General features: G+C 41.5%; 1 protein-coding gene and 1 pseudogene across 4 annotated transcripts in view; both read right to left on the reverse strand.

Moving 5' to 3' along the window:
- CENPJ (centromere protein J) overlaps positions 1–17,403 on the reverse strand; it is an 87,248-nt gene that overhangs the window by 55,338 nt on the left and 14,507 nt on the right. For 2 of the 4 annotated variants that reach the window (XM_054718712.1, XM_054718711.1), the window contains exons 2-7: positions 10,556–10,738; positions 9,636–10,135; positions 8,960–9,083; positions 5,380–5,676; positions 2,570–2,681; positions 45–147 (exon numbers count right to left, since the gene is read on the reverse strand). In XM_054718712.1, the coding sequence (XP_054574687.1) occupies positions 45–147; positions 2,570–2,681; positions 5,380–5,676; positions 8,960–9,083; positions 9,636–10,079 (1,080 nt within the window). In that variant the 5' untranslated portion in view covers positions 10,080–10,135; positions 10,556–10,738. The remainder of the gene's footprint in view (positions 1–44; positions 148–2,569; positions 2,682–5,379; positions 5,677–8,959; positions 9,084–9,635; positions 10,136–10,555; positions 10,739–17,403) is intronic. The other 2 variants (XM_008158163.3, XM_028134886.2) reach the window with 2 other exon arrangements.
- Positions 356–610, reverse strand: LOC103301247 (small nuclear ribonucleoprotein F-like; annotated as a pseudogene).

The raw sequence follows: 17,403 nt of genomic DNA on the forward strand, positions 1-17,403 counted from the left end.
ATTAAACAAATATCTAGTCTTAGATAATTTAATCAGATGCTAACCCTTAGCTGTTTCTGTTTCAATTCTTGTTCTTCCAACTGAATTTGTTCCTCCAAGTAGTCTTCAAATGTCTGTTTCCTTTCTCTAATAGCAGCTTTAATAGGCCTAATCATAAAAATAAAGTTATTTAACATGCAAATCATGACGTGGTGAATATTTTACATTTAGTGTGCCTGATACAGACTCTGGATTGCACTGATAACTAACCTTTTTCAAAGTCACAGACCCCCTCCTTGAAAAAATTTTTTTCAAGTTGAAAACCAAGATCTTATTTTCTAGAAATATATATTTTAAAAATTCCCCACAAAAGATGCTATTCTCTTATTTCTCTATCTTCTTCCTCTTCTTCAACACCCGATATGAAGGACATTATTTACACTTTATTAGGTCTTCACCCAGGTGTCCCAACAAGGCTCCATCTATGTATTCTTGTGTGTTTGCAGGCTGCATGTTCATACAGCCATCCACAGATACAGGTAGATGAACTCCATTCCCCACTTCAGTTTCACCATCACTGGCTTTCCTGTCAACCCACTGAGGACAGGTTGGGATTGAGGGACAAACTCATCTCAACAACAAGCAAATGTTGCAGGCTACGTGCCACGACACGGCTGTCATCCATCCCTCCTGAATGGAACACCTCCCCCTTTAAAAATTTAATGAAAGCTCCATCCCCCAAAATACAGAAATATACAATACTCCACATGATTTGAAAAAAACCCTTCTGAAGTCCATCTGTGGACTTCAGATTAACTTTTGAAGTAACATATTCATTACATAACTTTAAAATATATTTCAAAAATAGTTAATTATAGCCCTAGCCGGTTTGGCTCAGTGGATAGAGCATTGACCTGTGGACTGAAGGGTTCCAGGTTCAATTCTGGTCAAGGGCATGCACCTTGGTTGCAGGCTCCTCCTTGGCCCGGGCCTTGATCTGGGCGCGTGCAGGAAGCAACCAATTGATATGTTTCTCTCACATCAATGTTTCTCTTTCTCTCTCTCTTCCACTCTCTCTAAAAATCAATAGAAAATATCCTCAGATGAGGATTTTTTTTTAAATAGTTCATTATATACACATTTGTTAATTTTAAAAGATCATTAACAATGTGCCCTGGCCGGTGCTCAGTGGTTAGAGCGTCAGCCTGCCAACCAAAGGGTCGAGGGTTCGATTCCAGTCAAGGGCATGTACCTCAGTTGCAGGTTCAATCCCCAGCCCCAGTTGGGGTTCCTGTAGGAGGCAACCAATCAGTGTGTCTCACATCCCTGTTTCTCTCCTCCCCACCTCCCTCCCTCCCACTTTGTCTGAAAATCAATGGGAAAAATATCCTTGGATGAGGATTAACAAAAAAAAAAAGTCATTTGCCCCCTGGCCAGTGTGGTTCGGTTGGTTGGAGCATTGTCGCATATACCAAAATGTGGAAGGTTTGATCACCAGTCAAGGCACATACCCAGGCTGTGGGTTCAATCCCCAGTCAGGTTGCATATGGGAGGCAGCTGATCAATGTTTCTCTGTCACATTGATGTTTCTCTCTCTCTCCCATCCTCTAAAATCAATAAAAATAAAGATAAACATTTTTAAAGTAATTTGCCCATCAATAACTTATATCAAAAGATTTTCAAATATTTAAGAAAATAATAAACAACTTCAATATTGGTATTTTATGTCATAAAGTTTTTAAATTCTATAATAAGACTTACACAATTTTAATTTGTAAGTGACACCAATGTGAGACACCAATATTTAATGTGTTTTTCTTTTCTCCAAAATTAGATTTACCTATTTGAGAGAAAATTTTATCCAGATATTTGTTAGATGAGAAAACTTTGCTCGGTTCTTCCAATACAATGTCAAAGCCACTGAAACTGATATATCCCCCAACCTCTTTCTGTTGCTGACAGTATGAGATAAGTTGTATCTTCAACTTTATATGTACTGGTAAAAGCATCTTCAAGCAAAAACAAGAAAACTATGGATCTTTCAAAAAAAGAAAGTGCTCAATAATAATGGCTGGCTATTGTATTAAACTAGAGGCCCACTGCACAAATTCATGCACCAGTGGGGTCCCTCAGCCTGGCCTGCAGGATCAGGCCGAAACCGGCTCTCTGACATCCCCCGAGGGGTCCCGGATTGCGAGAGGGCGCAGGCCAGGCCGAGGGACCCCACCAGTGCACGATCAGGGCCAGGGAGGGACGCGGGAGGTTGGCCAGCAGAGGGACCACGGAAGGGCTCCAGGGTGTGTCTGGCCCGTCTCGCTCAGTCCCGATCAGCCGGATACCAGGAACAAGCTAACCTACCGGTCGGAGCATCTGCCCCCTAGTGGTCAGTGCATGTCATAGCAACTGGTCGACCGATCGATTGTCTGCCCCCTGCTGGTCAGTATATGTCATAGCGAGCGGCGGAGTGGCCTTAGCATACCATTAGTATATTATGCTTTGATTGGTTGAACAGATGACCAGACACTTAGCATATTAGGCTTTTATTATATAGGATTATCACATGTCTTATTCCTTTTAATGTGGGTAATACCTTTCCTCATTATTAACAACTTCTGAGGAATCACCAAATTTTTTTAAGTTCACAGCGTTCCCTTCGTCTGTCTGGTTTGTCATTTTCTCCCAACATGGTAAAATATCTTCACCTAAGATAAAAATTAGGAAAAATTCAGTTTTTTAAGAAAGCATATTAAAGTCTTAAAAGTTGAGAATTTTACAGGTTGCTAAGCTTAGAAAAAAATTGGTTAAAAGTAGGGTATGCCAAAGAGTTCAGAACTCTCAAGGATTTCTTTAATATGATAAAGAAAAACTACAAAACCCTGCCTAGCTGGTGTGGCATAGTGGATTGAGTGTCATCCCATGCACCAAGAGGTTGCCGGTTCAATTCCTGGTCAGGGCACATGCCCCAGTTGCAGGCTCTATACCCAGTAGAGGCCATGCAGGAAGTGGCCAATCGATGTTTCTCTCTCATCCATGTTTTATCTCTCCTCCTCCCTTCCTCTCTCTAAAATCAATAAAAATATATTTTTCTAAAAAAGGAAAAGAAAACCTACAAACCCTAATTAAAACACAATATTCTTTTTTTTAAATTGATTTTTAGAAAGAGAGGAAGGGAGAAGGAAGATAGAAACATTGCTTTTACTTTTTTTAAAAAATACCTTTAAAAGGCATTTTGAGATAATATGGGGAATTCTAAAATAGATTTGAATATTATAAAATTATTGTTAATGTTCCTGGGTATAATAATAGTATTATGGTAATATAGAAGACTGTCCTAATTTTTACTTCATGCATGCTGAAATATTTGAAATGTTATAATGTCTACATATTACTTGCAATGAAATGACTGAGCAAAACTATATGTAGGTGTAGATGGATATATACATATATCCATACACATACAAATACAAAGTAAATATATTTATATACACACACAAATACAAAGTAAGTATTGGCAAATTATTAACTGCTAAATCTAGGTGGTAAGTATACTGGCAATCACTGCAGTGGTCTTTCAAGTTTTCTAGATGTTTGAAATTTTCCAAAATAAAAGATTCTAATTCTAGAGTAATTCCTTGATACTGTATTGTGTAATTCCGTATCAAGGAATTAGTCTAAATTAGGAATAAAATATTATGCACAATACTAAGCAGTAAGCATAGATACCTCTTGTCATATTATTTATATTTTCCATAACTTAACTCAAAAGAATATATTCTTAAAAATTGGAAATTAAATTTAAAATAATGAAAACAACTTAGTATTTCACAAAGAACATTACCTACTGATATTTTACTTAACTATTATAATGAAGTAATTAAAATTATGGTTACAAAGATTACAGAATAAACCATAAGCATTTTCTATGTTGAGTGGGAAAGAACACAATTTATTATACAATATTCTATAATTACACAATGTGACATGGGGAGCAGAAAAAAAGACTAGTGCCCTGGCCAGTGTTGCTCAGTGTCTGTTAGAGTGTCGGCCCACACATCAAAGGGCCGAGGGTTCAATTCCCAGTCAAGGGCACATATCTGGCTTTCGGGTTCGTGGTTCATTCCCCACTCCCTGGTTGGGGCATGAGTGGGAGTCAACCAATCAATGTCCTTCTCTGACACTGATGCACTGATGTTTCTCTCTCTCTCTCTCCCTTTCTCTCTCCCTCTCTCTCTTCTCTCTCTCTCCCTCTCTTCCTCTTTCCCTCCCTCCCTCCCTCTTCCTTTCCATCTCACTCTCTCCTTCCCTTCTTCCCTTCCACTCACTCTTGAGAAGCAATGGAAAAAATATCCTCTAGTGAGGATTAACCAAAAAAGGCCAGAAAAAAATATATTAGAAATCACATGAGAGGTCCATGAGTTTAGACCATGAGACACTTGAGTGCTAGTCCTGTGGCAAGAATGTGCTGGGTACTAGTAATATAGAGGAACTAGAGGCCCGACGCACGAAGATTCGTGCAAGAATGGGCCTTCCTTCCCCTTGGCTGCCGGCGCCACCTTCGCTCCGGCTGGAGCCGCCTTTCTGCCTTCCCACGCTGCCGCGAGGTCCAGAGCAGCTGGGGCAGTGTGGAACGCCTGCGTCCCGCCTCGCTCCCGGGCTCAGCGCCTGCATATGCAAATTAACCTTTTGCACTCGGATGTCGAGTGTGACTCGACACGGTTAGCATCGGTAGCAGCTCTTTTTATACTCTTTCAATGTATCAATAATTTGAAATATAAAAAAATCCAAATAAATAAGTTTGTATGAAAAGAAACTCCAGTTTTTTATTCTACTGCCGCGCTTTGTAAAATCTGGGGTATTTAAAAAATTAAATCCCGAGTAGAATAAAGGAATCGAGAAAAAAGCAAGCGAGTGGGTTAACCCGCCATCTTTGTTGGGTTAATTTGCATACTCACTCCTGATTGGCTGGTGGACGTCACGAAGGTATAGTCAATTTGCATCTTACTCTTTCATTAGTGTAGATGGTGAAGACAAACCAAGTGTCTGGGTTAAAGGGGACTTTTTATGATTAATAAATCCCATCACCAACCTTTTTCTTGCATATTACATCTTCTGTCAAGTGCCCCCACCACCACATACATTTTAAATGAACTTCAAACTATTTCTAAGCTCTCAAAGAAAAATGGTTCAACAGAACTTTCTGCCTTCCTTTTGGAAGTCCCCAGGCTGCCAGGCAAGTTTTGAAGTCAGCATGAGTACTGAGATTGTTCTTGGACAGTCACAAATTCTATGTCCGACTCTTCATCTAATTCAGGCTGAGTGCAGCATGTAGGATCTCTTCTTGTTTTACTACAACTTGGTAACACTCTTGGTTAAGTGAAGAGAGAAATATAAGTAACTCACCTTTAAGATAGTTATGGTTTTCTTCCTTCAAATCATTTTTTTTCACAAGTGTTTCTTGATATTGTACCTCACAAAACAAATTGGGAGAAGCACCACTTTTTGAAGTTAAGACAAAATCTTGATGAGTAGTTCTACAGAAGTTTTGTTCATTGGACAAAATGTTGGAAGTGTATGTTTTTTCTTGGGTTTGATTCTGGTAGATATATGATGGTAAGAAGGGTTTGGGTTTCTCTATGGTGGCTGAACTTCCTGGAGAACTGTACTTCTGGCTCTGATCATCAGGCAGCAGAGTTAAACCTTGCAATTAAGAAAATCAACAAACTGATGTCTCTCTGTAACATTTTCACTTCTGCCCGTCAGTGATCCCACCACAAAATTTTCTCCAAAGTGGTAAAGTATTTTTTCCTCCTTATTAGGAAAATGTGTTTAACAAAACCATACAAACTTAAAAGTCCAAAGTGACCCTCAAATCATTTTAATTGAGAACATGTTTACACTATGATTCACGTGCAGACAGTGTGTACAAAGCTGCCGCACAGCCTAACTCTATGAGGCACCACTCATGCGCCAAATGTGAGAAGCACTCCTGGTGTCCTCAGCTCTGCAGTCCCATGACAAACACAGTTAGACAGCTTCAATGCAGAGTTACAAATGATCTGAACTGTTCCCTAATGGTCATGCTCTGTGTTACGCATATAAAAGTATCTTCCCTTCTGATTACCGTTGATGTTTTGGTGTCCTCAGGAAAGGAATTATGGGTGATTTTTCTGTTTTGTACTTTTCTGTAGTTTAAATTTCCTGTATTCTTCTTCTCCTGTTTTGTTTCTTAAGTCTGTGCTTTTGAAATAACCCAATCAACAGAGAGAAGACTCCCCATGTACTTATCTCTTGGAGGTTAGATGACAATACTAGCCAACCTGCCTGCTGTATCAGCCCCTTGACATCCTGTTACTGCCCCTCTATTCTCCAGTTGTCTCAATTAAATTTAGAGTGAAAGCACAGGATGGGAAATGTTTCATAAAAGAACCATGCCACTTATCTACCTTACTCCTAGCCCACAAATAAAACTGGACATCAGGTAGGTCCTTATTAAATATCAGGTTCAACTTCCCTTCCTTTATAACAATACTCTCTCCATTTAAATACTCTTGATTCTTAATGGTCATCCCACTTCAACCTGAACATATCACTGATAAAAGAGCAGTATCCCAATGCAGCAATTCTCAAAGTATGTCTATACACCCTGGAGGTCTCCAAGACTCTTTCGGGGCATCAGGCACCAGGTCAAACTATTTTTATAAAATATTAAGACAGTATTTGCATGTTTCACTGTGCTGACATAGGCACTGACGGTGCAAAAGCAAAGTGGAAACTCCTGGTGGCTTTGCTCAAAAGCAGGACCTCAGGACACAACTGTACCAGCAGTCACTGTATTATTCATCACCATGCACTCACAGTTTTTTTCAAAAAGGTTTTACTTAAGAATTCACGAAACTGAGCCTCCTTAAACAGATGGGAATGCTCTTTAAAAAAAAATTTTTTAGCCTCTTATAAATAAGTTCAAAGTGCCGGGGTTCTTGTTCCAGCATTAAGAAGGATTCAGCAACCTGGAGAAAGGCTGTGTGTAGATTAAATAAGAGTCCAGAAACAACAGACAATTTTGAAAGGCATTGGAGGTCAGAGGAGCCTGGCTGAAGAAGCCAAGTTCTTCCTTGTCTCAGGACCCTTGCTTTTTATTGACACAAATTGTCCTAAGGCAAGGTTGAGATAATACAATTCAAAGGGTTTTGTACAGAAGCACTGTCAGATTGGGGAATAGCCTATGGCTATTCAGGTGTTTGACCAACAGGAGGCAATAACATGTAGATTAAGATGCCCTGAGCTGTCTGGCAGCAAACAATCATCCTATTCAGGTTTGGGGGAAATGCCTTTCAGCCATTCCAACAGGTGATTACATACGTGACTCAGCCCTTGTTGAGTCCCCAAGTTCCATCAACCTTTTGATGAAACTCTTGCAATTATGACATGCTGGAATTGGATTCCGGCACAAAGTTTCTCTTCAGGCACTCCCAAACCAGTTCTGTTCTGCACGTGCACTAGATACCCACCAGCGGAAGCAAAGGGTTCCTGGAAAGCAAAGAAATCTACTCTGTGCCTGGGTGAAGAACCGAGCCCTATATGTGCCAGACCCTGGGAGCAGTTCGGGGAGCCATATTCTTTTTGTTGTTGTTAATCCTCACCCAAGGATATTTTTGCCATTGATTTTTATAGAGAGTGGAAGGGAGGGAGAAACATTGATGTGAGAGAGACACATTGATTGGTTGCCTCCCACACACTCTTGGATTGGGACCAGGGATTAAACCCATAACCCAGGTACATGCCCTTGACCAAAAATCAAACCCAAAATCTTTCAGTACATGGGCCAACATCCTAAACATTGAGCAACACAGGCCAGGGGAGGGAGCTATATTCTTTATTAGTCTGTGATCCCTTGATGCATCCAGCTCTCCCCTTTCTCCTTTCCCTCTAGTTTGTTTTCAGTAAACTCCTTCTTTTGCATCTGTTTTGCTTCCTCTCTTGATTTTTATCTTGGGGGAAGGGCAGCAAGAATCCAGTCACTGGACTGGTGACATCCAAAACCACTAAACCACTCTTCATCTGCTACACTTCTCATCCCTACCATTCCCATCACTTCCCGAGTCCCAGCCAGTCACACCCTGCACTTGTCCTAAGGCAAGGTTGCCAATGTCTTTTCTTCTTTGTATTTTCAATGCCCATGCAACCTCTGAACACAATAGGCACTGCCCTGAATCAGTGAAGCATGGCTCTTAAAAGGTAGCACCAAACAGACACACATTGCTCCAGACCACTGGTTTTCAAACTGTGGGGCACAATCCATTAGTCATTTTATCATCAGATGCAACAGATCAGGACTGGCTTTGTGTGTTTTTAACATAGAATAGATAAATAAAATAGAAAATATTATTGCTACATGCCAGGCTCACTAATAAAGACTGATCTATAAAATTTCTTTGAAATTCTGAGTCGTGATTTAAAATGTTTTTGTTACTATGAAGAATGACCAATAAACTTTCAAAACCATTCTCCAGACACATTTCAACAGACTTTTCCCCTGATAAGCACTTCATGCTATTCACTGATTGAACATAGAACAAAAGAATTCATAGAAAAAAATATTTCTGGTATGGTTCTTTAGCTGAGTAGAGTGGCTTCTACACATATTTACCTCTATGATACAGAGCAGTTATTGTAAACCAGCAGCCCTAGACCAACTTTGGCTCTAGATCTTTTATTCTACTAGGTCTTTTTTAAATTTTATTTTATAAATAAATGTGAATATTTTTAAGGACACGTATGCTCCAGAACGGCACAGTTTTCACTTGTCCTAATTATACTACATCACCACTGTTTCAGGTATCTTCGCAGCCTCTAAAGAAACTGGAGTTTGCAACATATGAAAGAGAATAATAGAAATAACCTGTCAAACAATTCCAAATACGAAATATGTTTAACCGCCAATCACTGCACTAATTGGAGACCCCATGTAAGCAAAACATACCTGGGAGTGAGTGCTGCCCCGACACCATAGTGAGCAGCTTCTCTTGCTCTTCCTTGAGTCTCTGCAGTTGTTCCAACTGTTGCCTCTTCAGTTGTTCCTGTTTCTTCTGCTGCACCTCTTTCAGCTTTTTAAACATAAAATTAACTTATTAAACTAACTTTACATTTTTTATGGACCTTCACTCCTTACCTTTATCTTAATCCCTCCCATCTCCCTTTCCATATCTTTCCTAATAAAGAGTTTAAAAAAAAAAAAAAAAGAGTTTCAAAGAGTAACTAAATCTGCCACCAAAACTCTAAAATCCATTTTTTATGGTGGAAACCATATTGATTCTCTCAACTAAGAAACAGAAAAAGTCATATAAATCCTTTGATTATTAAAATAGAATAGGTAATCAGTACATTTATGATCAAGCATTTTCCCCTAATATTTGATCAACAATTTCTAATTTAGTTTTTACCAAATGAGATAGAAACTTGAAGATATTATCTGAAATGTTATATTTGTCTTACATATTAAACATACTTTAATGTTTCACGTTAGACAAAGGCAAAATTTGGTATTTTGAGCATTTCACACTAAAGAGGAAGAAACAAGAGAACCTGAAACTGGTGACTTTCATCATAGACAAAACCTGCAATAACACAAATATATATTAGGCCAAGTCCTGGTGTACCTGTTCAAGCTTTTTAAAAAGTGGGTCTTTATAAGTCACTTCTTTGCATTCACTTGCAAGATCTGAGATAAAGTCACTCTTATTCTCTTCCCAGGGTCCTGGAGCATCCTGACATGCTACTGGTTGTGGTCCCTTGTTAGGCATAGGAAAGACTGTATGTGTGTCAGATTTATCTGACTGTAATCTGTATGGGCTGTTAGACTCCAACTTCTGTTCTTCATGAAGTGAATCTTCTTTACTTATAAAGTTCAAGCTATTTGAAAAATGTGTGGCTTTAGCAGGAAAGCTGGTGGAAATGTTCACATTTGTTTGCTTTTCTTCATCTGCTTCCAAAACAGGAAATCCATGATTTAATATGACTCCAGCCCGAGAAGGATTGGTCATCCACTGGGTTAGGAAGTTCTGCCTACTGTTCAACTCTGAAGACGTTGGCATCAGGAACATTTTAGTCCAATTTCCTACTGTACTTAAATAATGTAAAAACTATTAATTTCCAATACCTGTAGAAGACAGCCAACAAAAAGTATTAAAGATATTCTACCCAAACCTTGACCCAGCACAAAAAAACATACTCAATATTTCATATGCAAAAGACTTCAGCAAAGCATTTGGCATTAAACTACAAGTTTTTTGAAGTGTCTTAAATATCCAAGTTCAGTGGATAAAAACTGAAGTTTCCTTCTCATCTAATCCTTCTGATGACTTTATACAAATGCTAAATCATGTGACCTAAAACTATGGGAGCTAAGCCATCTTCTAAGTTATTTGATTACCAAAGGAAAAAAAGCCACTCTCAATAAACACCCACATTAAGCACTTCCATGCCTCTAGCCCTAGTACAACATTGCTTCTTTGCACAACTGGGGAACCCGTGCTCTCCCAAATTCCAGGACCAAAGTCACCATCCCCCATGGCTTTACCTGGCATGGTTTCCTAATGCCCCTTACATCCTAACCACTCACTCACTAGGCAGTCCCTCATCTGTATGCCTAGGGGTCTCTGTCATTACTATTTTGGCATCCATCCCACTACAGGCAGTCCTCAGGTTACGTTGGACTCAACGTACGTCGTTTCGTGGTTACGTCGCCATCTCCCATTTATTTCTAAAAAAAAAAAAAAAACTTCCGTCATTTCGACATATGTACATATGGGCTTTATGTTTTTTATTATTTATTTACCACAAGTAAAGGTCAGGAATTGTTATCTTTATTTTAAATTTTTTTTACTGTTTCACTTCATTACTGCTGTGTATGTGCTCCATGTGAGTGATGTAGGTGCTTATGTAGGTGGGTTCCGACTTACTGCGAAAATTGCATTACGTTGCACCGTAGGAACAGATCTCTGATGTAACCCGAGGACCTACTGTATTAGTTGTATTTTGCTTTTGTATTCATAATCTACCCATCCATGATTTCCTTAAAGATATCTGTATATTCACCACTGCCTAGCACCATCCATTCCCGGCAGAGAGGAGAAACTTGATAAGTGTTTGCTAAAATTAATTTAAATTAAATCACAACTAAGGTTAAATTATTGAAAATAAATTCAGTATTGTAAGGTACTAGAGGCCCGGTGCACGAAATTCATGCACAGGTAGGGTCCCTAGGCCTGGCTGGTGATCAGGGCTGATTGGGGCCTACTGGCTGCCGGCCAGGGCCTTCCTTCATTCTGCGCTGCCCCCTGATGGTCAGCGCACGTCATAGCGAGTGATCGAACTCCTGGTCTCCCGGTTGAACTCCTGAGGGGACACATTGCGTATTAGCCTTTTATATATCTAGAAGATTATTTGTGTTCATTAAATGTTCAACAATAAAAATAGCCCAGCTGGTATGGCTCAGTGGTTGAATATTAACCTGTGAAACAGGTGGTCAGTTTGATTCCCAGTCAGGGCATATGCCCGGGTTGAGGGCTCAATCCCAAGCAGGGGGCGCGCAGAAGGCAGCTGATCAATGATTCTCTCTCATCATTGATGTTTCTTTTTTTTTTTCCCAAGGAAAACAATTTTAAATATGATAATGTTATATGCAATAAACATTAATATTTCAAGAAAAACAATCCTACCTAATAAAATGGTAATATGTAAATTATCATCACTCCGCTACGCCCACGATTGGGCCAGAGGGAGGCGCAGGGGGCGGGACTCGGGGTGGCCGGGGTAGCCGATTGGGCCGGCAAAACGCTGAGCTCACGTCACCAGTGGCGGCGCGAGCTCAGCGTCTGCGCATGGCTGTGCTGCGGAACAGAAGGGGCCTCTGGGGCAGCGAGCTCACGTCCCGCTGCGGACCATCAAAAGCGGGGAGCTGGGTGCCTGTCTGCTCCGGCACCAGGCCTTTCAGAAGCCTCCGCCGCGCCGGAGGCGTGCACCAGCGGACAGGCACCCAGCTCCCCCGTGATCGAAAGTGAAAGCATGTAGGGGACCCTACACATGCATGATTTAATCATGCACTGGGCCTCTAGTTTTAAATATAATATTACATGAATAAACATTAATATTTCAAGAAAAATATTTTAAATATATTATCAAAACCGTACTAACATAGTATAATATCACAAAATTTGTAGGAAATATTAAAAGTCACTGATGTTTCTATCTCTCTCCCTCTCCCTTCCTCTCTGAAATCAATAAAAATATATATTTTTTAAAAACAGTAAGAATAGCATTGGTTCATACCAAAGGACAGCTAGTCTATATGAATCCTACTCTAAAATAGCCAATTTCCTAATGCAATAAATGGGATATCACAAAGAACATAAGCTGTTCCTCCTTTGTATGTCTGATTTTTCTTAATAGCATTCACTGTCTTACTCTGTACCAGATACTGTTTTAGGATGATTATATAGCAGTTAATAAGCCAGTCTAATCTAGTGGTGAAAATACACACATAAAAATTAACTATACAATATATTAAACAGTAATAAGTATTAACCCTTTGCACTCGCTTGCTTTTTTCTCGATTCCTTTATTCTAATGCTAACCGTGTCAAGTCACACTCGACATCCGAGTGCAAAAGGTTAAAGAGAAAAATAAAAGCCATGTGGAGGAAGGAGAGTGCACATTTAGATAGTGTGAAGAGGATAAAATTAAGGATCTGGCAGAGGAGAAGGAGCGAGTGGTGCAGCTATAAGGGACAAAGTAAGGCCCAGCCACCTGCACTTTAGAACCTTCATCTGCAAGATGCCCCACCAATGCCCATTCCTCCAGAATCCCACCAATTTTCATAGTCCCATCACCACTATCCACCTTGAATTCTCTAGGATTAATCTCTTTGTGTTGAAACTTATTTACATCATTTATCATAAGAAGACTCTGAATCCCAAGCCACCCTTTATCTCATATGCTAATCTCCACACACATGCTTTATTCTGTCTCCATCTCCCAAGTATCTCCAATGCTAAAACACTCACTGTATACCACCAGCAAAACCTCCTATTATCCTTACTTCTTCTCTGATCTTCCTGAGAACATGTCTCCCTATGGTGCCCAAACCCAAACACCACTGACCTGGAAGTAGATAATGTGTTTTCCTTTTTGTACTTTTTTGTTTTTAGACTATACTCCCTTCTCCACCATAAAAAGCACCCAATTCCAACCCTCCTTTTGGCCCTACCATCTTCCAATAATTCCCCAAAATGACTAACACAAAGGGAAAGTGGAGAGACACAAACTATATGTTCTCTAGGCCTTTAAGAAAATAGGGGAGGAGAAACCAAGATGGTGGCATAGGTCAACACCTATACTGCTGCCTCACACAACAATTTCAAAACTGCAACTGGAAGACAGAGCGGACATCGTCCAGAACCACCGGAAAGCTGGCTGAGTGGAAATTCTACAACTAGAAGGAGAGAAAAAAGGACACTGAGTCTCAGAGGAGCTGTGGAGGTATGGAGACCCGTGCGCGCGGAAAGGGCGGGCAGCTGAATATGCGGCTGGCTTACGCGCAGCGCGGAGAGGGCAGGCAGCAAGCATGCGGCTAGGTTTCTCATTCGGGAGGGAAACAAAACCTCCCGACTGCACTGAAATACAGCTCCAGGTGAGACTTTGGGTACCAGATTCATTGGGGGAGAAACTGGACTGTCTGGCAGCATGCGAAACTCGAGAGCAGCCTTCTCTCAGAGGTGTGCGCAGCCATTGCCGCAGGACACTGAGACCCAGGGGGCTCTTAGGGCGGGGCTGACAGGAAACCAAGGCTGTCTGCTCCACCCTGAGACTCCGCCCCATCCAAGCTGAGCACAGAAGCTCTCCCAGCGTAGACACAGCTGATCCTCACAGCCAATTGGCCTGGAGGTCAACGCCCAACAGTGATACCAACAATAATCAAGGCTTAACTACAACAAGACTGCACACACAGCCCACAAAGGGGTGCACCAAGCGTGTCCACCTCAGGTAACTGAGGAGGCTGAGCCACTGGGCCATATAGGAGACCTAGCACACAAAGCCACTCCATCAACTCAGGGAAGCAGCTAAAATGCGGAGACAAAGAGGCAGGCCACAAATGAAGGAAATGGAGGAAAGCAAAAGACTGGATATAGAGTTCAAAACCACGGTTATAAGGTTTTTCAAGAATTTCCTAGAAAAGGCCGATAAATTTAAAAAGACCCTCGAGGATATGAAAAAGGATCAACTAGAAATTAAGCATACAATGACTGAAATAAAAAATATTATACAGAGACCCAAAAGCAGACTAGAGGATCGCAAGAATCAAGTCAAAGATTTGGAATACAAAGAAGCAAAAAACACTCCTCCAGAAAAGCAAAAAGAAAAAAGAATCCAAAAAGTTGAAGATAGTGTAAGAAGCCTCTGGGACAACTTCAAGCATACCAATATCCGAATTATGGGGATGCCAGAAGAAGAGAGAGAGCAAGATACTGAAAATCTATTTCAAGAAATAGTGACAGAAAACTTCCCCTACCTGGTGAAAGAAATAGACTTACAAGTCCAGGAAGCACACAGAACCCCAAACAAAAGAAATCCAAAGAGGACCACACCAAGACACATCATAATTAAAATGCCAAGAGCAAAAGACAAAGAGAGAATCTTAAAAGCAGCAAGAGAAAAACAGTCAGTTACCTACAAGGAAGCACCCATACGATTGTCAGCTAATTTATCAACAGAAAGTACGCAGGGCAGATGGGAATGGCAAAAAATATTCAAAGTGATGAATAGCAAGAAACTACAAGCAAGATTACTCTACCCAGCAAAGTTATCATTCAGAATTGAAGGGCAGATATAGAGCTTCACAGATAAGAAAAAGCTAAAGGAGTTCATCACCACCAAACCAGAACTATATGAAATGCTGAAGGGTATTCTTTAAAAAGAGGAAGAAGAAGAAAAAGATAAAGATAAAAATTATGAACAACAAATACGTATCTAACAACAAGTGAATCTAAAAACCAAGGGAATAAAAATCTGATGAACAACATTAATGGTGAATATAATAGAATCAGGGGCATAGAAAGGGAGTGGACTGACAATTCTCGGGGGGAAAGGGGTGTGGGGGGTGCAGGAAGAGACTGAACAAAAAGCATACACCTATGGATGAGGTCAGTGGGCGGGGGGTAAGGGCAGAGGATGGGGTAGGACCCTGGTGGAGGGGAGCTATAGGGGGAAAAAAGAGGAACAATTGTAATAATCTGAACAATAAAGATTAAATTTAAAAAAAAGAAAATAAGGAAGTTGTTCCTTTGGCCACATACATGCAAATCTACAAGAAAGATGATATTGTACACATCAAGGTAATGGGCACTGTTCAAAAGGAATGCCCCAGCCCTGGCCAGTGTTGCACAGTTGTTAGAGCATTTGCCCACGCACCAGAAAGTTACGATTTGATTCCTGGTCTAGAACATGTACATGGGTTGCAGGTACAATACCCAGTTGGGGCATGTATAGGAGGCAAGCAATCGATGCGTCCCTCTCACATCAATGTCTGTCTGTCCTCTCTCCCTCTCTCTCTCCCCCCCTCCCTCTCTTTCTCTCTCTCTCTCTCTCTCTCTCTCTCTCTCTCTCTCTCTCTCTCTCTCATTCTCTTTCTCCCTCCTCCAATCTCTGCCTTCCACTCTCTCTAAAAATCAATGGAAAAAACATCCTTGGGTGAGGATTAACGGGGGAGGTGGGGGGGGGAAGAATGCCCAATAAATGTTACTATGGCAAAACTAGAAGAGTTTACATATCACAAAGCATGCAGTGGGCATTGTTGTAAATAAAGAAGTTATACACTAAGGATTCCTGTCAAGAGAATTAATGTAGCCCTGGCCAGTGTGGTTCCGTGGTTAGAGCATTGGCCTGCACACCATAGGGTAGAGAGTCCAATTCCTGCTCAAGGACATATGTCTAGGTTGCAGCTTCCATCCCTGACCTTGGTCGGGACATGTGCGGGAGCAACCAATCAATGTGTCTCTCTCACAATGATATCTCTCTCACTCTCTCGCCCTCTCCTACTCCCTCCCTTCTACTCTCCCTAAAAATCAATGGAAAAAAATATCCTTGGGTGAGGATTAACAAACAAACAAGAGAGAGAGAGAGAGAGCAAGGGATAGTTGATGTATGTCAGTTGATATCTCATCAGAAACTCTACATGCCAGAAGAGAAAGGCATGAAGTATTCAAGGTAATGAAAAGCAAGTATCTGAAACTAAGATTACTATATGAAGCAAGGCTATCATTCAATACTAGAGGCCCGGTGCACGAAATTCGTGCACGGAGGGGAGGGTGTCCCTCAGCCCAGCCTGCACCCTCTCCAGTCTGGGGCCCCTCAAGGGATGTCCGACTGCCCGTTTAGGCCTGATCCCTACGGGCAGTCGGACATCCCTCTCACAATCCAGGACTGCTGGCTCCCAACTGCTTGCCTGCCTGCCTGCCTTCCTGATTGCCCCTAAATCGCTTCTGCCTGCCAGCCTGATCACCCCCTAACCACTCCCATGCCAGCCTGATTGATGTCTAACTGCTCCCCTGCCAGCCTGTTTGCCCCCAACTTCCCTCCTCTGCCAGCCTGGTCACCCCTAACTGCCCTCCCCTGCAGGGTTGATTGCCTCCAACTGCCCTCCCCTGCTGGCCATCTTGTGTCCACATGGGGGCAGGATCTTTGTGGTGGCCATCTTGTGTCCACATGGGGGGAGGATCTTTGACACACGGGGGCAGCCATATTGTGTATTGGATTGATGGTCAATCTGCATATTACTCTTTTATTAGATAGGAGGATAGAGGCCTGGTGCACGGGTGGGGGCCAGATGGTTTGCCCTGAAGGGTGTCCTGGATCAGGGTGGGGTTCCCTTGGGGCGTGGAGCGGCCTGGGTGAGGGGCCTGTGGTGGTTTGCAGGCCAGCCACGCCCCTGGTGACCCAAGCAGAGGCCCTGGTATCTGGAATTTATTTACCTTCTACAATTGAAACTTTGTAGCCTGGAGCGGAGCCAAGCCTCCTGCTCGCTCCTTGGCTGGCAGCCATTTCTGTTTGGAATTGTTTACCTTCTATAATTGAAACTTTGTATCCTTGAGTGGAGGTCTGGGCCCGCCAGAGTGTGTGGAAAGTTTGGCTTCTTCTGTTGCCATGGAAACCCAAGCCTCCCTTCTGGTAGCCATCTTGGCTGGGGTTAATTTGCATACTTGCCCTGATTGGCTGGTGGGCGTGGCTTGTGTAGCAGAGTGATGGTTACTTTGCATATTACTCTTTTATTAGAGGGGATAGATGGTGAAATAAAGAGATTCCCAAACAAAAAAGACTAAATCACTTTGTCACCATTAAATAAGCACTGCAATAAATGCTAAAGAGACTGAT

Source organism: Eptesicus fuscus, chromosome 7 (assembly GCF_027574615.1).
Source record: "Eptesicus fuscus isolate TK198812 chromosome 7, DD_ASM_mEF_20220401, whole genome shotgun sequence".
Lineage (NCBI taxonomy): Eukaryota > Metazoa > Chordata > Mammalia > Chiroptera > Vespertilionidae > Eptesicus > Eptesicus fuscus.